This window comes from Hylobates moloch, unplaced genomic scaffold, assembly GCF_009828535.3.
Source record: "Hylobates moloch isolate HMO894 unplaced genomic scaffold, HMol_V3 SCAFFOLD_10, whole genome shotgun sequence".
Lineage (NCBI taxonomy): Eukaryota > Metazoa > Chordata > Mammalia > Primates > Hylobatidae > Hylobates > Hylobates moloch.
In genome coordinates, this window is record NW_026652285.1 from 15,105,639 (window position 1) to 15,132,960 (window position 27,322).

At 47.2% G+C, this 27,322-nt stretch overlaps 1 protein-coding gene and 1 long non-coding RNA gene across 6 annotated transcripts; one reads left to right on the plus strand and one right to left on the minus strand.

Moving 5' to 3' along the window:
* The first annotated feature begins 1,435 nt into the window (after positions 1 to 1,435).
* On the plus strand, positions 1,436 to 25,653 carry DUSP14 (dual specificity phosphatase 14). 5 transcript variants are annotated; one of them, XM_032163085.2, is made up of 3 exons: positions 1,436 to 1,560; positions 22,831 to 22,915; positions 24,333 to 25,653. In XM_032163085.2, the coding sequence occupies exon 3, from the start codon at positions 24,425 to 24,427 to the stop codon at positions 25,019 to 25,021; it is 597 nt and encodes a 198-aa protein (XP_032018976.1). In that variant the 5' UTR covers positions 1,436 to 1,560; positions 22,831 to 22,915; positions 24,333 to 24,424; the 3' UTR covers positions 25,022 to 25,653. The 5 variants fall into 5 exon arrangements, with proteins under 5 accessions (XP_032018976.1, XP_058301644.1, XP_058301643.1 ...); XM_058445661.1 differs by lacking the exon at positions 1,436 to 1,560 and adding an exon at positions 1,853 to 1,981; XM_058445660.1 differs by lacking the exon at positions 1,436 to 1,560 and adding an exon at positions 2,598 to 2,731.
* On the minus strand, positions 25,646 to 26,878 carry LOC131384454 (uncharacterized). Its single transcript, XR_009215315.1, has 3 exons — positions 26,761 to 26,878; positions 26,464 to 26,519; positions 25,646 to 26,003 (listed from the first exon to the last, which is right to left on the minus strand). It is a non-coding gene; the product is annotated as an uncharacterized LOC131384454 (long non-coding RNA).
* Between the last annotated feature and the right edge of the window lie 444 nt (positions 26,879 to 27,322).

The window sequence follows — 27,322 nt, forward strand, 5'->3', positions numbered from 1 at the left end:
CTGAAGCTTCAAGGACTAGGGGGTGCTGAGTAGAAATGAAAACACACAATCCTTTCTGTTAGAGATTTGCTCTTTTGGTATTGGCATGTAAACAAGTAAGTCACTAAGTCAACTGACGTCACAATTTAGTGTTAGGAAGATGCTTTTCCCAGGCACGATTTGAACTCAGTGGTTTCCTGAATCTAGCAAAGTATGCTGCTTTGTTTTCTCTTAGATTAATTTTGCCTAATTTTAAAGCTTTGATTCTCTTTTTACGAAGACGAAAATAAATCTCTCTAGTCTGGGCCTTTTTCGTTTCCCAGGATTATCATTAAAATTATCACTAACTTTTAGATAGTCCAGCACGCACCAGATGACTCTGAAGCCGGTTGGGCAGTGGAGATCAGGAAGAACATGAAAAAGCTTCAAAGCTTTTGGTTGAAGACATCGGGAGATGTAAACCCCAAACGCGGGTTTTACTTCTCCCCTCCACCCCTCCCCGCAAACCCATGCCTACTCGTTTGACTGCTCAGCAATTCTGAGGCCAACGATTTGCAACGGCGAGGAGCAGGGGCTGATGAGTCAAGGACTGCGCATGGAGTCAGGACTCTTAGGTGCCTTGACTCACGGCAGAGCCTTGAGGAAGTCGCTTTGCCTCCCACGTGTCTCCCCTCACCTGCCAGAGGCGGAGGGGAGGCGGGGCTGTGCTAGAAAACGTCCGTTTAGCACCCACTTAGGTTACAGATGGGCAGACCTGAATTTTAAAAGACCCTCAGAGTCACACAGCAAATGAGCCCTCAAATGCCCGTGTCCCGCCTGCGCTCCGGAGAACCCCTGCCCTGCCTCGGGGACTCGGGCGGTGGGTGTGGGCTCCGAGACTCGGACGGCACCTTGGCGTGGCGGGAGCAGGCGGAGATGCGCACGGAGGTTGCATGTTCACCTCCGGGTCTCGGGCGCCACGGCTGCCCGTACCTGTTCCAGCAAGGGTCAGCCAGGAACTGCCGCGCTACTGATTTTCCCTTCGCTCTTGGGTCCCAACTCCCGGGCTCTCCGGGCTGGGGAGGCGGTGGGGTGGGGTCGAGGCCGTCCCGAGCCACCCGCGGCGGCTTCACACCTGTATCGGATTTGCTTTCTCGCCTTTAATCCTCTCCAATCCCGAAAGCACCCCAGCAGAGCGCCCCCGCAGCCTGCCTCGAGCCCTGCTCATACGCAGACGCTGACTGGGGAAGCGAGGGGTCGCCCGTGTGTGAGGCAGGGTAAGAGACCAGGGAACCTGCACGGAGGAGCGCACGGGAGGCGGCGGCTGCCTTGGGAGCTCGGGGCGCGCCCGGGCCACCCCGCACGGCGCAGAAGCCCAACGCGCACGCGCGCCGCCTGCCGCCCCGCGCGTCCCCCCGCCCCGCGCCGCGTCCCCCCACCTCGGGAGAGGGCGGCTAGGCGCAGGGAGCGTGCGCGCGGCCCGCCCCGGGCGCGGGCGGAGGGAGGAGGAGGCGGTGCGCGCGGCGCCCAGCCCGCAGAAGCCGCCGGCCGCGCAGGAGGACGGATCCCCAGCAGCTACCCGCGCCGCGCTGCGCCGCGCCGGTAGGGGACCCGCAGGCCCGGGGGTGGGGGTTGTGGGGAAGGTGTTGGGGTGGGGGCAGGAGGGCGGGACTTCGCGCTTCGGGTCCCTGGGCGCAGGGGGACCCAGAGGCCCGCGCGACCCCGCCTCTGGAAACTTTGTGCCGGCGCCCCCACCTGCTCCCCGGCGGTCCTTGACTCTTCGGGGCGGCGCGGGGAGGAGAGGCCCGGGACCCTCCGCAGCGCACCCTCGCCGGCCCTGGGCGTGCGCCCCCTGCCGCTTCCCCGCCGCCCCCGCGACCCTGTCCCTGTGCCCCGGAGCTCCAGCATCCTCGGCCGCGCCTCTCCTTCGTCGCCTTTCGACCCCGCTGAGGCCGCCTAGTCTCGCTGGCATCCACCCGCTCTGGAGCGCGCCGCGGCTTTTTGCATCTCCCCGCGGTTTCTGGTGCGTGGATAGAAGCAACTTGACTTTCAGCGATGCCAAGTGTCCAACTTGAGTCTTCCTCTGCGGTGGTAGATGGGTGTGCGCGGTGCTAACCTCTGTCTTTTTAGTTCTCCTAAGTACCCTTGCTCCGGAGCGAAGTTGAGTTGTTGTTTGTAAAGAGGAGGTGCGTGCTGTGGCCGCCTTAAGTGGATTGTATAACTGTATTTTATTTAGGTGGATGTTGCCAGTGGTACCAGCCAGTGTTACGGTAACTGGGCATCCCAGAGGCTAGGGAAGGAGGAGCGACTTACAAATGCAGTTTTACTATGCAGGAATTTTTTTTTTTAAACCACCTTGTACTTTCTGTCCAGCAGGACCTCCGAACATTTAATGTGTGTTAACTCGTTAGCTGTTCATTATGGTTTTATAAGAGAGGGGGGTGGAGAGCGTTACCATCCCGTTTTACAGATGTAAAAACGGAGGCGAAGAGCAAACTCCGGGTATCCTTAGTAACCTTAAAGGAATAGGGACCAAGAGATTTAACCCAGAGTCTCCTGGAATTCCTAGTCCCTAAGGCCACTCAGAAGTATAATGGAATGTTGGATCGTCCTCCCTGACATTCTACAGATCACTTAAGAGTCAGAGAGGCCGAGGCCAGCCGGCAGCTCCATGCCCGAGACTCAGCTCTGCCACCAAGTTAAGTCACACTGGACAAGTCACAGTTTCTCTCCGCTCGTTTCCTTCCTGCTCTCTAAAACCAGGGCAACAAAGGTCCTGTATTCTTTGCAGAGTTGTGCGTGTGTCTGGAAGCTGCACTCCCTTGAGCTGCGATTTGGTTATTGTTAGTTGTTGTGGACTCATAAAGGCCCCCAGTCTTGGTTCCCTTGAGAAATGCAGGGAAGGAGGCACCTCCACAGTGAACGCCTCTTCTTCGCCAGAGACGCCTGAGAATTCACATCAGGGACAGGCCAGGGCAGAGACCCTGACCTGGGGGAGGGACGAGGGTTGCCACGAGGAGGTAGGAAGGAGCCCTGCACAGGAGGCTTGACACATGGGCCCTATTCCTGCCTCCAGCTCTGACTCATCTTCTGACGCTTGGGGGAGGAGAGGTAGTTGCTTGGTATTTTTGGCTTTCCCCCATAAAACTGGAGACAGTTTCCTTCATTCCAAGTCGTTTTAATGTCACTGTTGAACGTGTGTGTCCTGAGTTCTCATCTGGAAGCTTTCATATCGGTTGACTGCAGGTATGAATTCTGTAATAATAATTAATAGAATGGCATAAATGTATATTCATATCATAAAAAAGTAGCCAAGTATGTAAGTCCAGGAAATTCTTTAAGACTTTAACATTTTTAAAAGGTGGGCTTTAGGGAGGGGTATGTTTGATGGGTTCCTTTGCAATTGGGATTTTAAGACAAAATGGATTAAAAATGCTTTTCCCAAAATCACAAGAAATACATTAACCATTCTCTGTGACATTTAAACTTTACTAATAAGGTTAAAGCTTTCTTTTGAACCTCTTTCTCAAAAGTAACTGCCGAGTGCATCTTGATCGGTTTGTGTGTATCTTTTTAGACTTTTCTAAGCATTTTTATAAATGTCTGTTTGCACAAAGTGGTTTTTTAACCGAAATTGATTATTTTAAAGTTGACTTGTCCTGTTTATAAAGATTTGGCTTCTGTCAAGAACAAGTAACGTGTTTAAGTACAACTGTTGGTAAAGGTTTAATAATCCTGATAGACGGTGTTACTTCTCAGGGCAGGGCAAGGGGCAAATTACCCCTTTTAAACAACTTCTAAGTAGTAGAATCATTACGATCCTAGGTTTTACTCTTAGGTGCTGAATAAAACTTTCCTATTTAAAAAAAAAAAATCTAGGACTACTAGCCTATTGTCTTGTCATTGCTTATAAAGAAACGTCAAAGGGAGTGGAAGGCAGGGAGAGTTGCTAAAGCAACCAAGGCCTGGGTATAAACTTACAGAGCTAACATTTAAGATGGCTTTATTATTTATGAAAGCTTCACTTCACCTAGGTGAAGACAAAAGAAAGTGTTAATGTGGGCACCCTTCAAATCAGTAATTTCAGGAAATGGATGGGTTAAAGCAAAATTCATGTCACGAGTCTGTGGATTTATATATTATACATTTACCAAGGACTTTTACCATGCTAAAGGTGCTGTGCCTGAATACAGAGGAAGAAGGCAAGTAAGGTCGGTCTCTGACCTTATGAAGCTGACAGGCAAATAGTGACATTCAGAGAGGGTTGGCCAGAATTGTTGTCATGGTTCTGAATTCCCAGAAATCAACATTAGATTTATTGAATTGTGAATTATGTAAAAAAGTGTCTAAAACAAATGGATAATTTGATGGATTATTTTAACAAAAACATAAGTGTAACCGTCTTGCAGGTCAAGAATCTAACTCCACACTCTCCCCCTCCCCCAGAGGTCCTAGCCAGAAACTACCCTGACTTTTATGGAAATCATTTCCTTCTTTTCTTTTCTTTTTTTTTTTTTTTTTTTTTGAGACGGAGTCTCGCTCTGTCGCCCAGGCTGGAGTGCAGTGGCGCAATCTCGGCTCACTGCAAGCTCCGCCTCCCGGGTTCACGCCATTCTCCTGCCTCAGCCTCTCCGAGTAGCTGGGACTACAGGCGCCCGCCACCACGCCCGGCTAATTTTTTGTATTTTTAGTAGAGACGGGGTTTCACTGTGGTCTCGATCTCTTGACCTCGTGATCCGCCCGCCTTGGCCTCCCAAAGTGCTGGGATTACAAGCGTGAGCCACCGCGCCCGGCCCATTTCCTTCTTTTCTATAGTTTTTATCCCCTAAATGTAAATCCCTAATTGACATAGTTTTATTTTGCTTGTTTTTAACCTCAGTGCAAACTAAAAGTAGATACTCTTGTGAATCCTTCCTTCTGGTCAGCCTCATGTGTGTGTGTATGTGTACGTATGTATGTGTGTGTGTGTATGTGTATACACACGCACATATATAATTTTTAAAATTTCTGCAGCATGCTATTTTAAAAGACTTATCCATATTGTTGCCTATGCCTATAGTTGTTTTTGTTTTTTAATTTTTTTAGAGACAAGGTCTCACTATATTACCCAGGCTGGTCTTGAACTCCTGGGCTCAAGGGATCCTCCTTCCTGGGCCTCCCAAAGTGCTGGGATTATAGGTGTGAGCCACCACACCCAGCCCAGTTAGTACATTTTTGTCTTATGAACATACCACAAATTACCTGTCCACTGTTGATGGACATCTGGGTTGTTTCTGGTCTGGGGCAATTATGAACAGCCCTGAGTCAGGTGTGCATACCTTCAGCTTTACTAGTTGATACCTGGTTTCCAAAGTGGTTGTACCAATTTACATTCCTTCAGTGGTGTCAGCCTTGAGTTTGTAAATCACTGTATATGCTGTTTAACCACAATTATGCTTGAATATTTTCTGAATGAATGAATAAAGGTCCCCAGGTAGTCTGGTTTTTGGCCTGTCATGTACCAGCGTATTTTTATTTAGTTATATGGTTTGGACTAACCACCCAAACACCAGAAATGGTTTTCCCACTGTGTTTGGTTGACAAATATCTAATGGAATCCTTTCATCAATGTTTTTTTTGGAACAGATGAGTAGTTATAGGAAATTTTAAATATGCAAAATGAAGTACTAAAAATAAGTGGCTAGTACCTAGACGTTTTTTAAGGCTCTTGAATGAATCCTGCCTCTGATGAATGCTTCCACTGTGCCCAGCCCTAAATGTGTAGGACAGTGTATTGTGCAGGAACCCAGGCCTATCCTTGTTAAAGTAGATGAGAATCCTTAAAAGGCACTGTGCACAGACCCTAACTCATACTTCTTGGCAATTCCAAAGTAACCACAGACTCTGTGCTACAGGAATCAATGACTCTTTTAAACCTTTTTTTTTTTTTTTTTTTTTTTTGAGACAGAGTCTCACTCTGTCGCCCAGAGTGCAGCGGCGTGATCTTGGCTCACTGCAAGCTCTGCCTCCCGGGTTCATGCCATTCTCCTGCCTCAGCCTCCCTAGTAGCTGGGACTACAGGTGCCCGCCACCACGCCCGGCTAATTTTTTGTATTTTTAGTAGAGACGGGGTTTCACCGTGTTAGCCAGAATGGTCTTGATCTCCTGACCTCGTGATCCGCCCGCCTCAGCCTCTCAAAGTGCTGGGATTACAGGCGTGAGCCACCATGCCCGGCCTTTAAATCTTTTACATGTATTTTTCTCCAAATTTTCCTTTGCCTGAGAAAGTAGTAGCTTAGAGCAGGGTTTTTGTCGTTTTCTTTGTAAGAGATGGAGTCTAGCAATGTGGCTCAGGCTGGCCTTGAACTCCTGGGCTCAAGGGATCCTCCCACCTCAGCCTCCTAAAAGCTGGGACCGCAGCATGTGCCACACCCAGCTTGAATTCCTGCTTTCTGAACAGACAGTTGCCAGGTTCACTTTGATTGCCTGTTTTTAGTTTTACCAGCTGGATTTAAAGTGTATGTGTGAGAGAGAGTGAGAGAATGTGAGAAAGAGAAGGAGCAGGAGGGAGGGTGTGGGGAGAGATGGGCAGTTCACCTGAGGGCAGCTGTTAAATTCAGGTGTTCATTGAGTACTTACCATGTGCCTAGTATTATGTGCTGTGTTTCTGCCCTTAGAGCAGAATGTTATGCAATTCTGTAGGTTTACAAAATACCTCAGGGGAATCCTTTTTAGCTGGAGGGATGATGGAAGAACAGTAGCACAAAGACTGAGATTTGTAGATCCTTTTTATTTCTTCTCTAAAGCATCTTGGAAAATAGCTAAATCACTCTATTTTCAGTCTTTATTTACATAAGTCACAAAGACTTTTTTGCTCATTATAGTAAAGATTTTTTTTCAGATTCTCTAAAATAATCATAATTTTAGAAACCACATGCGGATAAATTAGAAGTTTTCAGGAAAAGACACCCAAAGGAGGAGGAGTAAGAAGTCGTTAGTATGGGAACCTGTTGATCTGAGTGATGGGGGAGGAGCCCTGTCGTGTTCTTTGTCACCCCATCGACCTTCCGGCGGGCAGCTTTCACAAAGGAGCTCCATTTTCCACCTGTTGCAGGGCAGGGTCAGCCTCAGCCTGGGCGAGGAGGCCTAGGGCTGAGATCACAGCCATGCCCTTTCACGTGCAGCCCACCCAGCTCACCTGGGCACGTCCCATTCTGTTCTTGCAGCAACCTAGAGCAACCAGAGGTCCAGTTGGATCAGCTTTTCACACCCCATGCCATGTTGAAACCTCAGTGGACAAGAAGGTTCTTTTGAAGTTCATATGCAACTGCTGGGTTTACTTCTGTCTTTGCCCCAGAACAGTTTCAGCATCAGTGGCCTAGGATGAGTTTTTTTGTTTTGTTTCGTTTTGTTTTTTGACTCCTATGTCTTTGAGCGTGTGGGTACATATGAGAAAACTCCCTAGCTAGAGCATGCTGCTTCTGTTGACTAGTAAACATTATGTGGCAGAGAGTGCCTTCAAAGCACCAGCCTTCCCCACCTGCGAGAGTGACCAGGAGGTGAACTTGCTTTAAGTTTTTTTGTTTTTGTTTTTGTTTTTGTTTGAGACGGAGTCTCGCTCCGTCACCAGGCTGGAGTGCAGTGGCGCGATCTCGGCTCACTGCAACCTCCACTTCCCAGGTTCAAGCAATTCTCCTGCCTCAGCCTCCTGAGTAGCTGGGATTACAGGCGTGTGCCACCACGCCCAGCTAATTTTTCTATTTTTAGTAGAGACGGGGTTTCACCATGTTGGTCAGGCTGGTCTCGATCTCATGACCTTGTGATCCACCTGCCTCAGACTCCCAAAGTGCTGGGATTACAGGCATGAGCCACCGCGCCCAGGCTGCTTTAAGTTTTAAGGAAGCACTTGTAAAAATAAAATCTGGAAGTACTGTCAACATACAAATTACATACAAATTTGAAGATTTATAATGAAGAATTTTGCCAATGTAGCTAAAATCTAAATCTTAGATTTAACTAAATCTTTTAAATCTTTGTGTTTCATTATAAAACACAAAATATTTATAATGAAGACACACTTGTGTCATCATTATAAATCTTTGGTGTTATTTTGGCTCCTATATAAAGAGCACTGGCAGGCTCAGGCCAGAAGTGGAGAGGGGGCTTGGACTGACGACTATGTGTTGTTAATTTTCTTCTATTAAAAATATTTTTTACTTTTAGAAATTGAAATCATATAGAAAATTATGCTGGGCACAGTGGCTCACGCCTATAATCCCAGCACTTTGGGAGGCTGAGGCGGGTGGATCACTTGAGGTCAAAAGTTCAATCGAGACTAGCCTGACCAACATGGTGAAACCCCATCTCTCATAAAAATGTAAAAATTAGCCGGGTGTTAGGCTGGGCGCGGTGGCTCACACCTGTAATCCCAGCACTTTGGGAGGCTGAGGCAGGTGGATCATGAGGTCAGGAGTTCGAGACCAGCCTGACCAACATAGTGAAACCCCGTCTCTACTAAAGATACAAAAATTAGGCTGGGCGTGGTGGCTCACGCCTGTAATCCCAGCACTTTGGGAGGCTGAGGCGGGCGGATCACCTGAGGTCAGGAGTTCGAGACCAGCCTGACCAATATGGAGAAACCCGTCTCTACTAAAAATACAAAATTAGCCGGGCATGGTGGTGCATGCCTGTAATCCCAGCTACTCGGGAGGCTGAGGCAGGAGAAGCGCTTGAACCCGGGAGGCAGAGGTTGCGGTGAGCCGAGACTGTGCCATTGCACTCCAGCCTGGGCAACAAGAGTGAACTCCGTCTCCAAAAAAAAAAAAAAAAAAAATTAGCCGGTCGTGGTGGTGGGCCCCTGTAATCCCAGCTACTTCAGAGGCTGAGACAAAATTGCTTGAACCTGGGAGGCAGAGGTTCAAGTGAGCCAAGATCACAACACTGCAATCCAGCTTGGGTGAAAGAACAAGACTCCACTGCAAACAAACAAACAAAAAATTAGCCAGGTGTGGTGGCATGCACCTGTAATCTCAGCTACTTGGGAGACTGAGGCAGGAGAATTGCTTGAACCTAGGACGCGGCAGTTGCAGTGAGCAGAGATTGTGCCACTGCACTCCAGCCTGGGCAACAGAGTTAAGACTCTGGCACAAAAAAAAAGAAAAGAAAATTATTGAAAGCAAATTAACCAACATCATAACTCATCAGTCAAAGATCATTGGTCATACTTTATCTTTTGTAATGCTTAAAAATTAAGCATTATCAAGTCAAAGCTTCCTTGGGCCATTTCTCTTCCTTTCCCACTGAGACAACCACTCCCATGAATTTGGTACATTTCCTTCCAACTCTATTTAAATATCAATTTTACTTCAACTGCATTTTTTTTTTTTTTTTTTTTTAAAGACAGTCTCTTCCCCAGGCTGGAGTGCTGTGGCACAATCTCGGCTCACTGCAACCTCCGCCCTCCAGGTTCAAGTGATTCTCTTACCTCAGCCTCCCGAGTAGCTGGGATTACGGGCACGTGCCACCATGCCCAGCTAATTTTTGTATTTTTAATAGAGATGGGGTTTCACCATGTTGGCCAGGCTGGTCTCAAACCCCTGACCTCAAGTGATCCACCTGCCTTGGCCTCCCAGAGTGCTGGGATTACAGGTGTGAGCTACCGCGCCCAGCCTTCAAACTGCATTTTTGATGAATGTCAAAAGGACATAGAGGCTGGGTGTGGTGGCTCATGCCTGTAATCCCAGCACTTTGGGAGGCCTAGGGAGGTGGATGGCTTGAGCCCAGGAGTTCGAGTCCAGCCTGGGCAACATGGCAAAACCCTGTCTCTACAAAAAACACAAAAATTAACTGGATGTGGTGGCTCATGGCTGTCGTTACAGCTACTTGGGAAGCTGAGGTGGGGGGATTGCTTGAGCTTAGGAGGTCGGGCTGCAGTAAGCCATGATTGTGCCACTGTGCTCCAGGACTCTTGCTCCAAAAAAAAAAGACAAGACTAGACTAGGCATGGTGGCCCACGCCTACAATCCCAGCACTTTGGGAAGCCGAGGCCAGCCAGAGTATCACTTGAGTCCGAGAATTCAAGACCAGCCTAGGCAACATAGCAAAACCCTGTCTCTACAAAAAATTAGCCAGGCGTGGTGGTGCACCCCTGTAGCCCCAGCTACTCAGGAGGCAGAGGTGGGAGGATCGCTTGAGTCTTGAGTCCCAGAGGTTGAGGCTGCAGTGAGCCTAGGTTGTGCCACTGCACTCCAGCCTGGGTGACGGAGTGAGTCCCTGTCTCAAAAAAAAAAAAAGACAGAAATCTTTACTAGCCTTTATTTTGTACTGTCACATATGTTCTATGTTTAGGGCATGGAACTCTTAGAGCATTTCACATTTCTTTTTTTTTTTTTTTTTTTTTTTGAGACGGAGTCTCGCTCTGTCGCCCAGGCTGGAGTGCAGTGGCGCAATCTCGGCTCACTGCAAGCTCCGCCTCCCGGGTTCACGCCATTCTCCTGCCTCAGCCTCTCCGAGTAGCTGGGACTACAGGCACCCACCACCACCCCCCCGCTAATTTTTTGTATTTTTTAGTAGGGACGGGGTTTCACCGTGGTCTCGATCTCCTGACCTCGTGATCCGCCCTCCTCGGCCTCCCAAAGTGCTGGGATTACAAGCGTGAGCCACCGCGCCCGGCCTTTTTTTTTTTTTTTTTTTTGAGACAGAGTCTTGCTCTGTCGCCCAGGCTGGAGTGCAGTGGTGCAGTCTCTGCTCACTGCAAGCTCTGCCTCCCGGGTTCATGCCATTCTCCTGCCTCATCCTCCCCAGTAGCTGGGACTACAGGTGCCCGCCACCACGCCTGGCTAATTTTTTGTATTTTTAGTAGAGACGGGGTTTCACTGTGTTAGCCAGGATGGTCTCGATCTCCTGATCTCGTGATCCACCTGCCTCGGCCTCCCAAAGTGCTGGGATTACAGGTGTGAGCCACCGCGTCCGGCCTAGATTGTATCTTAAATCCAAATGACTACTGTATTATATGAAAGTAATCAGTTTTTTTTTTTTTTTTTACAAAAATGACACTTATGGAGTTTCTTATTCCATTTATCCTCCTAGATATTGATTTTTTCTACAATATCAGATTACTCTTAATAATATTTTTAGATTTCTTTTAAAAAGGTACTTGCTAGAAATATGAATTCCCAGGCCTTCACTTCCAGAAATTCTGATTAATTAGGTCTGGGGTGGGGTCTAGGAGTCTGCATTCTAACAGGCAGCCCAGGTGATTCTCGTGTAGGATTCCTTGGGACCACACTTTGAAGAATGCGTCTACTATGCTGTGATGGTTTTATAACTTACTAATTTCAACCAAGGATTGCTGTAGTAGCCCATTCTCATGCTGCTATGAAGAACTGCCTGAGACTGGGTAATTTATAAAGGAAAGAGGTTTAATTGACTCACAGTTGCACATTGCTGGGAAGGCCTCAGGAAACTTACAGTCAGTGCAGGCAGGGGAAATGCCAGACGCTTATAAAACCATCAGATCTCATGCGACTCACTCACAATCACCAGAACAGCATGGGGGAAACCGCCCCCACCTGGTCCTGCCCTTGACACATGGGGATTATGGGGATTACAATTCAAGATGAGATTTGAGTGGGGACACAGAGCCTAACCATATCAGTTGGCAAGCTTTTTTAAAAATTTTTTTTTTAATTTTTTTATTTTAAGAGTTGGGGTCTCACTGTTTGGCTCAGTCTGGAGTACAGTGGCATGATCCTGGCTCACTGTAGCCTCGAATTGCTGGGCTCAAGCAATCCTCCTGCCTTGGCCTCCCAAAGTACTGGGATTACAGGTGTGAGCCACCACACCCAACCCTCTAGAAGTGTTTTTGTTTGTTTGTTTGTTTGTTTGTTTGTTTTTTGAGACAGAGGTTCACTCTTTCACCCAGGCTGGAGTGAAGTGGCACAATCTCGGCTCACTGCAACCTCCGTCCCCCTGGGTTCAAGCGATTCTCCTGCCTCAGCCTCCCGAGTAGCTGGGATTATAGGCGCCCACCACCACACCTGGCTAATTGTTATATTTTTAGTAGAGACGGGGTTTCACCATGTTGGCCGGGCTTGTCTCAAACTCCTGACCTCAGGTGATCCACTCACCTCGGCCTCCCAAAGTACTAGGATTACAGGCGTGAGCCACCATGCCCAGCCTAGAAATGTTTTACTCTAATTAGTAATGTAGTCTTCTAAAGGGAACTATTACATTGTCATATTGTGTTTCCAGACAGTATTTTTTCAGTTAAAGCCAAGGGAATAACTTCAGGATCCTCTGCCTTGGGACCCCTCTCGTTCAGCTGAAAACTTCATCCCTCCCTTTGCTGTAGGATGGCACAGACACCCAGTTGCCCTCACAATGCAGTCGGACTGCTCTCAGCATGGGAGCGGGCATGGCCTTCGCCAATTGCCTCCATCCCGCTGAAGCAGAAGACTCAGCTGTTTACCTCACCCTGCTCGGAAACTCAAGCGTGGTAATTATAGGTGCCTTTGATTTGTAAAGAAAAATGGGAAATTAATTTATCAATACATTATAAATGAAGTTAATTTGGTATAAAATCACTAAAAGATGTGGAATTGGACCAGGTATATGATAAGAAAGTCCTCATAGGGTGAAGGTTGAAGCTCACCACTGGAGCTTTAAGGATTTTGATATGTCTAATGAGACATCAAAGATGATCAAAGGGTGATTATTAACTACTGAGCTCTTAGTCCTGTGAACTTTATTCTAATTTATAAATTCTGTTCTTTATCTTCCCTTAAAGTAATAATGAGCTTGTAAGGACTGACATCTTATTTATGAAAAGACCTGCATTTTCTGAGATGTCATGGTCTTGCTTCTCAGAGGGCAGTAGTAACTTTGACAGTTTTGAGGCCAACTCATACCTACCTGGGTTTTATTGCTGATTAGTGATTTTTTTAAGCACTTTGCCTCTAGATGTTCTGACTTACATAAATAACAGTTTATCATTTAACCAAGCACATATGATTCACATTTAATTTTTACCACTTAGTCCTGGAAGATTTTAAAATGTTATTTGTATAAGCCGTTGCTCAAATTGGTTTCCAGTTACCACTAAACAAGTTTAAATACAGTTGTGGACTTTTGCGAGCTTTTTATTGAATATTTCACACCCGAAGACCATCTTGTACCACCAACAGTTTAGGATTCTTAGAGATTACTCCCCAGACTGTAGAAGTAAAGCACAGTCACATCGACCTGACCTTATGTTAACTCTTTTCTTCCTGCAGTTTCCCGCCGCCCCCTGCCCCGGCCAATGAAATGTACATTTTGGTAGACTTTGAATGGATGGATCCGTTGTGGTCCAATTGTATGACTGAGCCACAAATGGACAACTCATGGAAGGATGGTTCTGGTCCCAGTGGGGCTACTAATTTTCTATGTAGAGTCTGGGAAAGCCTCTTAACCTCCATTTATCTCTGATTCTCTGGAAACCGCAACAGCAGAATGATACTGATCTGGGAGAGGCTGAGCAGTGCTTATGTGGCTTATGTGGGACAGGTGCCCGAATGTGCTGCCACAGGTCAGATGGGGCAGAATGAGGCAGATTTTCACATTGTATTAAGGTAGTTTTTAATGAGTTTAATCTTCAGTTTGCACTTTTCAAAAACTGTGTATACAAATCACCTGGGATCTTGTTAACCTGCTGGAGCCGATTCTGTAGGTCTTGGAATAGAGCCTGCGTTCTGCATTTCTTTCAAGCCTCCAGGTGGTATTGATGCTGCTGGGGCTTGGATCACACTTGCTAAATGGTGAGGGCTGTAGGAAAGGGCTATATTCTCCATTCCAATGGAGAATAGCCCCCATTCCAAGTCTAAAACAGGAGGCCCTTTTTTTTAAGATAGAGTTTCTCATCACCCAGGCTGGAGTGCAATGGAGCCATCTCGGCTCACTGCAACCTCCGCCTCCCGGGTTCAAGTGATTCTCTTGCCTCAGCCTCCCAAGTAGCTGGGATTACAGGCGCCCACCACCACGCCTGGCTAGTTTTCGTATTTTTTAGTAGAGACAGGGTTTTACCATGTTTGCCAGGCTGGTCATGAACTCCTGACCTCAGGCAGTCTGCCTGCCTCGGCCTCCCAAAGTGCTGAGATTATAGGCATGAGCCACCGTGCCTGGCCAAAGGGGCTCTTGAAAGGCAAGAATGGGAGGAGAAAAAGCATGGTATACAATCTATAAAACAACTCCCCAAGAAACAACTCAGGTTTTCAGTACTATGGGCTGTTTTTACTTTGCTTTGATCACCAGTTTTTTTGCACCAGTTGTTTCATTCACTCAATGGTAGTCCATCTCTTACTGTTACTCAGTTGTTTTTATATGTGTATCTTGTGTCATTTCTGTTAGATGATAAAATCCTAGCACAGGGTTATGCCTTACGTTACCTGTATATCCCTGCTCTAGTTACTACTGCTACATAACACAGCTCTAAAACTCGTTGTAAAATAACTATTTGTTTTGTTTGCTTATCAAACAAAACTTGTTTGCAAGTCCCTGTTTTTTTTTTAAGACAGGGACTCGCTCTGTTCCCCAGGCTGGAGTGTAGTGATGCAATCACAGCTCCCTGCAGCTTTGACCTCCTGGACTCAAGCAGTGCTTCTGCCCCTGCCTGCCATGTAGCTGGGACCACAGGTGCACATCACCACGCCCAGCTATTTTTTTTTTTTTTTTTTTTTTTAGTAGAGAGAGAGTCTTCTCACGTTGCTTCAGTTGGTCTCGAAACTCCTGGGCTCAAGCAGTCCTTCTGCTTCGGCCTCCTAAAGTGCTGGAATTACAGGCTTGAGCCACTGCCCCTGGCCTAAAATGACTGTTTGTATTGTACTCACAGATTCCTGTAGATCAGGAATTTGGACCTCACTAGTAGGGGCAACTTGCTTTTGCTTCACAATATCTGAGGCCTTAGGTAGGAGATTCAAAGCCTGGGGGTGACTTGATGGCTGGGAGCTATAATCATAATAAAGTATCTGTACTTACATATCTAGTGGTTGAGCTTGGGTATCAGCTGGGACTCAGTTGGCATGTTAGCTAAACACCCATGGCCTCTCCGTGTGGTAGCTCTGTTGGGCTGGTTTGGGCTTCCTCACAGCATGGCAGCTGGGTTCCAAGGGCAAGTCCTAAGAGAACAAGGTAGCAGTGTGCGGCATGTTTGTGCTCTGGCCTCAGAAGCATCATTGCTACTGTATTTTTTTGTTTGTTTGTTGCTTTAAAGACAGCGTCGTTCTGTCGCTTAGGTTAAAGTGCAGTGGTGCCATCATAGCCCCCTATAACCTTGAACTCCTGAGCTCAAGCGGTCATCCTGCCTCAGCCTCCCAAAGTGCTGGGATTACAAGCATGAGCCCCACGCCCAGCCGTTAGTGTATTCTTTTGGTTGTCACAAAGGTTTCTCAGGGTTCAAATGAGGGGACATCAGCCCCACTGTTGGATGGGAGGAGTGTCAAGATTACACTGTAAAGGTTGGCCACAGTGGCTTAACGCCTGTAATCCCAGCACTCTGGGAGGCTGAGGTAGGCAGATTGCTTGAGCCCAGGAGTTTGAGACCAGCGTGGGCAACATGGGGAAACCCTGTCTCTATAAAAAATACAAACATTAGCTGGCCATGGTGGCACACACCTGTGGTTCCAGTAACATGAGGAGGCTGAGGTGGGAGAATCACTTGAACCTGGGAGGTGGAAGTGGCACTGAGCCAAAATCATACCACTGCACTCCAGCCTGGGCTACAGACGGAGACCATGTGTCAAAAACAAAACAATAAAAAACAAGGTTACATTGTAAGAATGTCATGTGAGATGGGAGATGCTGTGGCCATCTCTGGGGAATACATTCTGCAGCAGTCGCAACAACACTCAGCAGGGTGTTCACCGCATTGCATAAACTCAGTGAAAGACTGTTGTGTAAATGAGTGGTAGGTAATTTAAGCACCAAGGTGGGTGAGGACCAAATACAAGAATTCAATTCCAGATGTGAACAGATTACCCCCATGGTACCGAGATAAATGCAGACCTTCCACCTTTTATAGTTATTGATGGTCTCTTCTTGCTATCTCTACTCTTTCTGTTTCCAACATGGAGAATCTATGAATTGATCACGTGGAACTGAACTTCTTCAAATCTTTGCATTTGTGTCACGATGTTGGCATGGTTTTTCCTGCTTATCTAGTGTATTGCCCCTCTCCTTCTTGGGCTGTGGCATATCCCAGCAGCTGGCTAGTATCTTACAGTGATCGGGCTGGGTGTGGTGGCCCATGCCTGTAATCCCAGCACTTTGGGAGGCCAAGGTGGGCAGATCGCCTGAGGTCAGGAGTTTGAGACCAGCCTGGCCAACATGGTGAAACCCCCTGTCTCTACTAAAAATACAAAAATTAGCCAGGTGTGGTGGCGTATGCCTGTAATCCCAGCTACTTGGGAGGCTGAGGCAGGAGAATCACTTGAACCCGGGAGGTGGAGGTTGCAGTGAGCCAAGATCGCATCACTGCACTCCAGCCTGAGTGACAGAGCAAGACACCATCTCAAACAAAAACAAAAACCAATGATCGGCTTCTCTTAGCCTCAGCAAATGCAGTGTGAACAGGCGCTGGTCCATCTGCGGACATCGAGATGGCTGGCCTGGTCACACCTACATAGGCAGCTGGTCTGTGACTGCGTGTCACGCTGAGGGATTATCTGTGGCTGAACCGGAGTGTGACTCTCAGTCTTTGGCTTTATGTGTCTTATGTGTATTTATCCTCCTCATATCCTCCTCATGTGTACATATCCTCATGTATTTATCCTATCATATCAGTTAATTAATACAGTGAGAAAAGCAAAAACAATCCCTCCTCCAAAGTAAGTAGAAGATGTTGAGATGTTTTACCACAATTGCTAAAGCTTTCCAGGTGACAGAACAATTTGTGAATATCTTTTACTTCCTTTTACTTTAATATGTATATATAAGACAGGGTCACCCTGGCTGGAGTGCAGTGGCACAATCATGGCTCACTGCAGCCTCGACTTCCCAGACTCAAGTGACCTCCTCATCTCGGCCTCCTGAGTAGCTGGGATTATAGGCGCGTGACACCATGCCCGGCTAATTTTTAACATTTTTTTTGTAGAGACAGGGTCTCATGTTGCCCCGGCTGGTCTTAAACTCTTGGGTTTAAGGAGTCCTCCTGCCGCAGCCTACCAAAATGCTGTGATTACAGTTGTGAGCCACTGTGCCTGGCTGAAATTTTACTTTTTTATTTTTATTTTTTGCGACAGAGTCTCGCTCTGTTAACCAGGCTGGAGTGCAGTGGCACGATCTTGGCTCACTGCAGCCTCCGCCTCCCGGGTTCAAGCGATTCTAGTGCCTCAGCCTCCCAGGTAGCTGGGATTCCAGGAGCACACCACTATGCCTGGCTGATTTTTGTATTTTTAGTAGAGACAGGGTTTCACCATGTTGGCTTAGCTGTTTTTTGAAGTTTTTTGGTAGAAATGGAGTTTCGCCATGTTGCCCAGGCTGGTCCCCAACTCCTGAGCTAAAGTGATACAACCACCTTGCCCTCCCAAAATGCTAGGATTATCATTTTCGTTACTAAATCAGAAATGTGGGCCGGACCTGGTGGCACACCCCTGTAATCCCAGGACCTCTTGAGCCTGGGAGAGCAAGGCTATAGTGACCTAAGATTGTGCCACTGTACTCTAGCCTGGGCAACAGAGAGAGACTCGGTCTCAAAACAAAAAGGACTAGACAGACATTTACTTTATTAGAAGGAGAAAATGTGATTACATAAGCTTTTTGAATATAAAAAGGTAACAGTGTAGGCCTCTCCAGTATATACTCTGGCCCTCTGAAATTCCTAAAACTGAAAGTATTTTAGTGAGAGCATTTTACACAGTCATCTGAAGTACTGTTGTGGCCATTTTCTGCTGTTGACTGAACATGAAAAGAAAAGCCGTAGATAGAATTTCAGTTAACTGCTGATTCTGGTGGTTGTCATCATTTTTTTTTTTTTTTTTGAAGAAAAGTAACCTCCATGGCATTAGGATGGATGCTGTCTCTGATTAGGCCATGACCCCATGTAGCAATTCTAAGTGTCAGGTACCACTGCTCCAGGTACAGATGCCAGTGCTGACCACAAGGCCACAAGGCCACAAGGCTGATGCCCGCATCCCAGGAGCTCCGCGGTGCAGGGAGCAATCAGGTGTTATTAATATTAGTGTATGCATTACTGAGATCAGAGGCCCTCTGGGAAGACACTAATCTTGTATTTTGTTCAGTACTTAGTGTTCAATGCTTATTATCCAAAAAGACCAGCATCGTCTCTGGGAAGATGTTGCTTATAGCAGGTTAAGAACAAACCAGGCCGGGCGCAGTGGTTCAAGCCTGTAATCCCAGCACTTTGGGAGGCTGAGGCAGGTGGATCACCTGAGGTCAGGAGTTCAAGACCAGTCTGAGCAACATGGCAAAACTCTGTTTCTACTAAAAAATACAAAAAATTAGCTGGGCGTGGTGGCATGCACCTGTAATCCCAGCCACTCGGGAGGCTGAGGCAGGAGGATCATTTGAACCCAGGAGGTGGAGGTTGCAGTGAGCCGAGATCGCGCCATTGCACTCTAGTCTCAGTGACAGAGTGAGTCTCCATCTCCTCCCCCGCCCCCGTCCCCCTGCAAAAACAAAAACAAAAAAAAACCCCAAAAAACCCTGGGGTTGGTTTAGGACAGCACTTACTTTCTGTCTTTCACTCTACCCTACCCCCATCCCCCCAGCCAGGAAAACATTTTTTCCTCCAAGAAGCACGTGCCATTGCCAGAGCATCTTGGGAAGGCCAAGTTGAACACCACAGACAGTGATGTGGTCATTCTTCAGCATTCTCCGTGGTCATCTTCGTCCCAGAGACCATTGTCCTGCAGTGGGATGGCATGTTCACTCAGAGAGCACCATGCAGTCTGTGATCCCTCAAATACGGGTCAAACTCTGCTACCCTGTCTCCTTTCCCTGTCTCTCAGGACACATTTACTAGTAGATTTTCATGCACCTGTGATGTAATACCCATGGTTTTTTATTTTTTACCATCCAGTTCTACTGATCTTAGAACTGGATGACTCTAGGGCTTCTTGTAGTGCCTACTCTGGGGCTGCTCCTTGCCGAGGTCCACCCTCTGCAGCCAGGGGGATGTTTTGTGCACCAAATGGTGTACCAGGATGTGGCAGTAGTTCCCTGTTCTGGCACTAGGGGAAACTGGAGCAGCTCGGCCCATCTGGGCTTAGCCTTTCTGTAAGTAGCACTGAAACACCTTCTTAGGCAGATCCGCACCCCCCCGCGTGGTGGTATGGAGCGCCGCGAGGCAGGTAATGAGAACACAGCCACGATGCAGTCACCGCAGAGAAGCAGCGTGTGGACTTGAGCTAGAAATCCGGACACCTTGCATCTTTTCCTAGTTTCACTTCTCAAGTTGAAATCTCTCACCCTTTCTGAACCATGTATTTTCCAATCTGTCAACGGGGTCAGGAGTGTTTGTCAGAGAAGCATCTATAGCATCTGTGCCCTCTACATGCCCTCTGGTGGAAGTTGTTTTCCTGAAATTTGGGACCAGCTTTGGCGTTTTAAGCAGGTTTGTTGGCAAAGAGATGGACTGGCAGCATCAGGGAGGGAGCAGTGTGTCTGTCTCACTTGGATTCTGCCCCAGGGCTCACAATCTGTTTTCCCTACAGCACCAAGTACCCTAGCGCCACTCAGCAAATGGGAGTTAACAGAATCAGCCCGGCTTCCACAGGGAATCTGGGCTCCTTTGCCTCAGGAAGGCGAGTGGCTTCCCAGACAGCATAATTTGGGAGGATGCATTGCTCTGCCACCCAGGCTGGAGTGCAATGTCGCGATCTCAGCTCACTGCAGCCTCCGCCTCCCGGGTTCAAGCGATTCTCTTGGCTCAGCCTCCCTACTAGCTGGGATTATAGGCATGCGCCACTGTGCCCGGCTAATTTTTGTATTTTTAGTAGATACGGGGTTTCACCGTGTTGCCCAGGCTGGTCTCAGGTGATCTGCCTGCCTCAGCCTCCCAAAGTGCTGGGATTATAGGCGTGAGCCACCATGTCTATGGCCAAGCCTCTCTTAATTAGACAACTAGATAACCTACTTGAAATTTGATTAGCATCTTCCAGATTTTCCACAGTGAGGAGCGTCATCCCCAGCAGCTTGAAGTCCTAATTTTGTGTTTATTACCACAGTGACTTTGCTTTTTAGACCAGTAAGATTCTGCCAGGGAAGACTTGGAAGTGGCAGGAGACCCTGCTCTGCTGTAGGAAAGGATGTTCTCAGAGTTTCTGCCCTGTTCATCTTTTACATCCAATGCACACACACCCAGTTTCCTTATGTGACTGCGTCCTCGTTCCTCCTCATGCTGTGATTTCACCTGTGGACTGCTCTGTGTACTCCCGTAGCATTAACCAGTCATGGGATGTGGGCTCCCAAAGCGGGGCCTAGCCTGGAGTGAGGAGGCAGCTCCCTTCAGAGAAGGCCAGTGTCCAGGAGGGACTTGTGGTCTGCTAGCACCAGCACGCTTGGTGTCTCAGTCTTGCAGGGGGAATGCAGACAGAGCCACAGCACTCACCTCTGCAGCAGTTCTCAGAGCGTGCCCCCGACCCACAGCCTCACCTCAGAAGGGCAACTCTTCCAGCCCCACTCTAGAGGGACGGAATCAGAAGCTGGCGAAAGGTCCAGCAGTCTATGCGCACAGCCCTCTGGGGGATTCTGAGGCATGCTCAGGTTTGAGAGCCCCTGCATTATGATGATAGAAATAGTTGTAAATGGAGCCAGGCACAGTGGCTCATGCCTCATGCCTGTAATCCCAGCACCCTGGGAGGCCAAGGTGGGTGGATCACTTGAGGTCAGGAGTTTGAGACCAGCCTGGCCAATGTGGCAAAACCCCGTCTCTACTGAAAGTACAAAAAATAGCCGTGTGTGGTGGTGCACGCCTGTAATCCCAGCTACTCAGGAGGCTGAAGCAGGAGAATCTCTTGAACCTGGGAGGTGGAGGTTGCAGTGAGCTGAGATTGCACCACTGCACTCCAGCCTGGGTGACAGAGCCAGACTCCATCTCAAAAAATATATATATTTATATATATATTTATAGATATTATTTATTTTTATATATAATATATATTTATAAATGTTTCTTTTTAAAAAACCATTTTAAAATGTTAAACATACGTGTCATAGGACCCAGCCCTTCACTCTTGGGTATTGAACTGAGAGAGGAAGGCATATGTATGCACAAAGACCTGTACGTGGATGCTCATAGCAGCTGTACTCACAATAGCTTTAAACTAGAGACAACCCAGGTTCATCAGTAGGTGAATGGATAAACAGATTGTGATGTATCTATACAGCAGAGTACTATCAGCAGTAAGAAGGTGAACTGTTGATAACCCAACGTCATGGGTGAATGTCTAAGTTATGCTGAGTGAAAGAAGCCAGACCAAAAAAAAAAACCCTGAATATATATATATATATAGTGTGTGTGTGTGTGTGTGTGTGTGTGTGTGTGTGTGTGTGTTTAGTTTTTGAGGCAGAGTCTTGCTCTGTTGCCCAGGCTGGAGTGCAGTGGTGCAATTTCGGCTCCACTGCAACCTCCATCTCCTCCTGGGTTCTAGTGATTCTCCTGCCTCAGCCACCCGAGTAGCTGGGATTACAGGTGTGCGCCAACGTGCCTGGATAATTTTGGTATTTTTAGTAGAGACCTGGGTTTCTCCACATTGGCAAGGCTGGTCTCGAACTCCTGGCCTCAAGTGATCCACCCACCTCGGCCTCCCAAAGTGCTGGGATTACAGGCGTGAGCCACCACGCTTGGCCTATATATATTTATATGCTATAAATATATAAAAGTCCATTGATAGAAAAGTCTAGAGTGCAAACCATAGTGACAAGAAAGATCAGTGGTTGCTTGGGAATGGGGTAAAGTGCAAGAAAGGGTTGGATTATAAAAAAAAATGAGGAAATTTCAAGGGGGATGATGGATGTGTTTATGATGATGATGTTGTGGTGTCTCCATTGTGTACATATGTCAGAACTCATCAGGTTATGTACTTGATCAAGTTGTATAGCAGTTTATATGTCAAGTACACCTCAACAGAGCTGTAAAAAAAACCACGACAGGTCTGACAGTTACCTGGGAAAGGCAGGGGAACAGGTGGTAGAAGAACACATTTTTTATGATGTTCATGGTACTTACATAACATACATGAGTAAAATAGGGCCAACATGGAAAAGAAAACAAAATGAAGGAAAATGTCAAACTGCCATCCTGAACACTAGCACCGCCTGTAGTTAGCGTTCCTGGCTGCAGCCACATCTGCGGTCCTGCTCCTCATGAAGCTCCTCCCTGCCATGTCCCGGCCGCGCCTGTCCTTAGCTTCCTGGTGCACACTGTCCTCCACCTTGTGTTCAGGCACGGGGCTGCTTGGCTTACCCTCACTGCACCTGGCCTGTCCATCCTCCCACCGCGGTGCCACCCAGGCCTTCCCGCTGCAGGGCTGGCTAACGGTGCATGGAAGAAACTCGAGTCCGTGCTGTGTCCTCACAGCCCACCGAGCAGGCAGCAGTGCCGGATATTTCGCGGATAGGTTGTGGTCTCTGAGTCTCCTCCTCTCAAGAGGAGATTTGTCTGTGTTATTGTCAAAACTCTATTTGTCACACCACGGGCTATGTGTCAGTAACAAAAAGCTGAGACTTAGGCTGGTGTTTCTTACTGGTGCAGCCTTTAAATGCACATCTGCAAATGTTCAGCGCACCTTCCACTTCCTGGCTCTATTTCAGTCAAACCCGAGGTCGTAGTGAAAGTCCGTGAGGAATTCTTTGGAACTTCCTGATTGGCTGTGTCCTTGCCTCCTTGTCTTCCCGCAGATTTGATCTGTATCCACTGTCACCAGCACTGCTCACTTAGGACTTTCTGGATCCAGACCCAGGCAGCGCACACTGGACTGTTGAAGTGAGTACCCCAGCACTGCCTGCCTGTTGAACTCGGGGAGGCGCTTGTCTGACTGAAGTCACTGCCGACTTCCCGACGGTCCCCTGGGTGTGGGCAGGCGCACTTGCCATGGGCACAGGTGATAAAGCATTGTGATTTTTTTTTGGTGAGAGGAACGGATGTATCTAAGATCTCAGGAAACTGAGAACTTCCTTTTCTGCTCTTATTAAATGTCAATATATGCAATATATATATCGATATATATGTAAATGTATATATTGACATTTAATAGCAAACACTGGAATAATGAGAGGATAGCGACGTTCAGACATTAAAAGCCAGTGGGATTCATCGTGGAGCTCAGAATTAAGGTGAAGTTATTTAGCCACACCCAAGGTCAGGTCGGGTAAAATGCTCATTTAACTTAAAGGAATGAACTTTGAAGACCATGGCCTTCAGATTGCCTGGGATTATTTCCATGGAAATGCCACTGTGTTCACATTGTCACAAAATTATAGGAAATAGTTTTTGGTTTGGGTTTTGTTTTTGTTTTTGTTTTGAGACAGAGTCTGTCACCCAGGCTGGAGTGTAGTGGCACGATCTCAGCTAGTTGCAACCTCCACCTCCCAGGCTCAAGCGAGTCTCTTGCCTCAGCCTCCCGGGTAGCTGGGATTACAGGCACTTGCCACCATGCCCAGCTAATTTTTGTATTTTTAGTAGAGACAGGCCCTGTCTCTACTCTATTACAGGCCCAATGTTGGCCAGGCTGGTCTCGAACTCCTGACCTCAGGTGATCCACCCGCCTCAGCCTCCCAAAGTACTGGGATTACAGGCATGAGCTACCTTGCCTGGCCTTTTTTTTTTTTTTTTTGAGACTGGGTCTCCCTGTTGCCCAGGTTGCAGTGTGGTAGTGGCGCAACCACAGCTCACTGCAGCCTCGACCTCCAGGGCTCAAGTGATCTGCCCACCTCAGTCTCCTGAGTAGCTGGGACTACAGGCATGCACTACCACACCCAGCTAATTAAAAAAAAAAAAAAAAATTTTTTTTTTTTTTTTTTTTTTTTTCTAGATGGGGTCTCACTGTGTTGCCCAGGCTGGTCTTCTGGTCTTGAACTCCTGGGCTTAAGCAGTCCTCCCACCTCAGCCTCCCAAAGTGCTGGGATTACAGGTATGAGCCACCATGCCCAGCCACCCCCCACCCCACTTTTTTTTTTTTGGACAATCACCAGAGAGCTGAATTTTACATTGATTTCACATGTTTGTGTCCTAGGTGACTTTTCCCAACTGTTAATTGATAGAAAATGATTTGTCTGTATCCTTGAAAGACTGTACTATATTATAAAAAAAAAACCTCTAATCTTCCCATTTGACAAACGTGACAGAAGGCTGTGATGAATCAGTAGCATTTAAAGTACTGACACATACCTGTATTTTGCAGGAAGGAGACTGTAATTTTGGATTCCTTGGTGGAGGAAAATAAAACACTCTGGTCTTGCCCCCAACGATGCAAGTGTGACTGCTGGTGTCTTCATGAGCTCCAGAGGTCACAGCACGCTACCAAGGACTCTCATGGCCCCTCGGATGATTTCCGAGGGAGACATAGGAGGCATTGCTCAAATCACCTCCTCTCTATTCCTGGGCAGAGGCAGTGTGGCCTCCAATCGGCACCTCCTCCAGGCTCGTGGCATCACCTGCATTGTTAATGCTACCATTGAGATCCCTAATTTCAACTGGCCCCAATTTGAGTATGTTAAAGTGCCTCTGGCTGACATGCCGCACGCCCCCATTGGACTGTACTTTGACACCGTGGCTGACAAGATCCACAGTGTGAGCAGGAAGCACGGGGCCACCTTGGTGCACTGTGCTGCAGGGGTGAGCCGCTCAGCCACGCTGTGTATCGCGTACCTGATGAAATTCCACAACGTGTGCCTGCTGGAGGCGTACAACTGGGTGAAAGCCCGGCGACCTGTCATCAGGCCCAACGTAGGCTTCTGGAGGCAACTGATAGACTACGAGCGCCAGCTCTTTGGGAAGTCGACAGTTAAAATGGTACAGACACCTTATGGCATAGTTCCCGACGTCTATGAGAAGGAGTCCCGACACCTGATGCCTTACTGGGGGATTTAGTGCCACCGAAGTCTGCGTCAGCAGCCCGAGCGGGGCCGGCATCTGCTCCCCGCCGTCTGCTCCCTCTCCACTCTCTTCTCAAATGGCTGACTTCTGGTTCTCCCTCAAGTGTTTTTTACACTGGGTGTTCAAATTTATTTTAAGAGATAGGGAGGGAGGGGACATAAAGGGAATGCATACATTGCTAGTCACATTTTTAAAATTAACATTTTGGAATAGTGTTTATGAAAATCTTTAGCTTTTAATCATTTTTACCAATTTGAACAGTTTAATAAACTGGTTCTGCTCTCTTCTGAATCTCATGCCTTTGGCACCTTGGTAGGTGCAGGAGGAGCTCAGTGCAAAAATCACTTTGGGGCCTCATTAACCCTTTAGAGACAAACTTTGCCCCAGGCTGCTGACCAGACAGATGCTTAGGGAAGGTTGATGCCAGCTTCAGTCTCTACTGGATTAGCCCTTCTCTTTCCTTTCCCCTCTATTATTTAGTGACTCTGTAAGTTAAAATAAATACACCCTGATTATTTAGCTGTTAAGTAACTATAATGAAATCTGCTGCAAAAACTCTCTTGGAATCCATGTGCCCAGGATTATATTATTAGCATTATTTTTAATAAATCTATATGCTTAACATATTAGAATTTTTACTAATAATTTCAGGGTGTGTGTGTGTCGATGATGGAAAAAAGGTGCTCTCCAGTAACTAACTGCTGAAATGTGGCTCCTGTGACAGACAGTTGTGAACACTACTTAAAATGCACATCCCAGTGGAGTCCTGTCGGCGCATCACATCCTGGTGGACGGGCAGACACACCGTCCCCAGTGCTGGGCCGGTGGGAGATAATCGTGCACGCTGTGATCAGGGGTGCTGGTTTTGGTTTCCTCTTGGTTAGCGGAGCGCCCCGAAGCAGCATGTCCTCCGTCAGAGAAACTGGTTTTCAATAAAAGGTGCCTCTGCTTGACTATTACCACATACGAAAATGCCCTAAACCAAACCTCAGTATGAGCGATAAGCAAATAACAAACAAACAATGGCTGCCTTTGGTTAACTTTGGGAATGTCACCCAGTTCACTGCTCCTGATAAAATGGGCAGCACAGATACATGGTAGAAGGTGAATGAGCTCGCCCCTGTCCCACTCCTGGGACACTCCTGGGCACTTTCCACATGCCCCCAAGTAACCACTGTCCTAGGGCGTGCCTTTCTTCTGGATGGGGGGTGTCCTGGGCGTGTGCCTGTGCGATGGGAACCCACCGCGGCACTGCTCTTTGGCTTCATTTGTCAGGGAGGTTGTAGCTTGCTCACCAGAGGAATAGTTTTCTAGATTTTTTGGGTCAGTTTTGGCAGGAAGCCATACATAGGCCAGTGGCTACATATTTAGACAAATATCCTCCACATTTTACCTGGTTTGTGGCAATGGTTTTTTTCCATCTAAATTCTACCTACCTTTTATTGCTTTATACCCGTGGCTGCCCACTGTTATAAACATGCATCATTATTCTCTAGAAAAATTAAAATGAAAAAAATTATTAATAAATAGTTTCTGTGGGAAATCTGAGGAACCAACAAATGCTACAAAAGATGACCAAAAAAAAAAAAAAAAATCCAGGGAGGCTCTGGCTGCTTTAGTATGAGGCTCAGCTTTGAGTCTGGGAGTTTCTGAATAAGAGCCCCCAAATAACCATTGTCCTAGGGCGAGAAGACACCTGGTGACAGATATTCTTGGTAATAAATGAAAATTACCTGTAGAATTCCTGGCAAGCAGCACTACGGGGCTGTAACTAAGAGTTCTTCGCACGTGGGAAGCTGAACACCTTTGTAATCTTCAGTGCTTGGGCCCCTGTTCATCCTAGTGACTTGTATCTACATGAAATCAACCCAACAAAGACAAGACCAAGAAAAGGCTTAGTAGCCTGACATTCTTCTACACTTGTGTTTTGGTTAGGGAAGTTTAACGGGGTGATTTCAGAACAGACCCTGAAAATATTTTAAAGGTAAAGCTTTATAATGTCTAAACATATCAATTAGAGCAGTTGTTTGTGTATTAAAATACAAACAAGGGAGAAACCACACCATCTTTTAAAATACAGGCGCGAATTCCACATCACACAGAAGACAACGCATTTCGCTAAGGACCACAGCATTCACTGGTTAATAAAACCACAGCTACAAAGTAATGAGATGTCCCACATGAATACTTCTTTAACCACTTATATTCACATCCATAAATAATGGAATTAAGTAAAAACTTCATTATAATGCTATTTTGTTAGAAAAGTATTTGTGAAGTGGCATTTTTCCCCCA

Bases quoted from the DNA above. Each gene is read 5' to 3' on its own strand.
- DUSP14 (XM_032163085.2), top strand. From the start codon at position 24,425: ATGAGCTCCAGAGGTCACAGCACGCTACCAAGGACTCTCATGGCCCCT.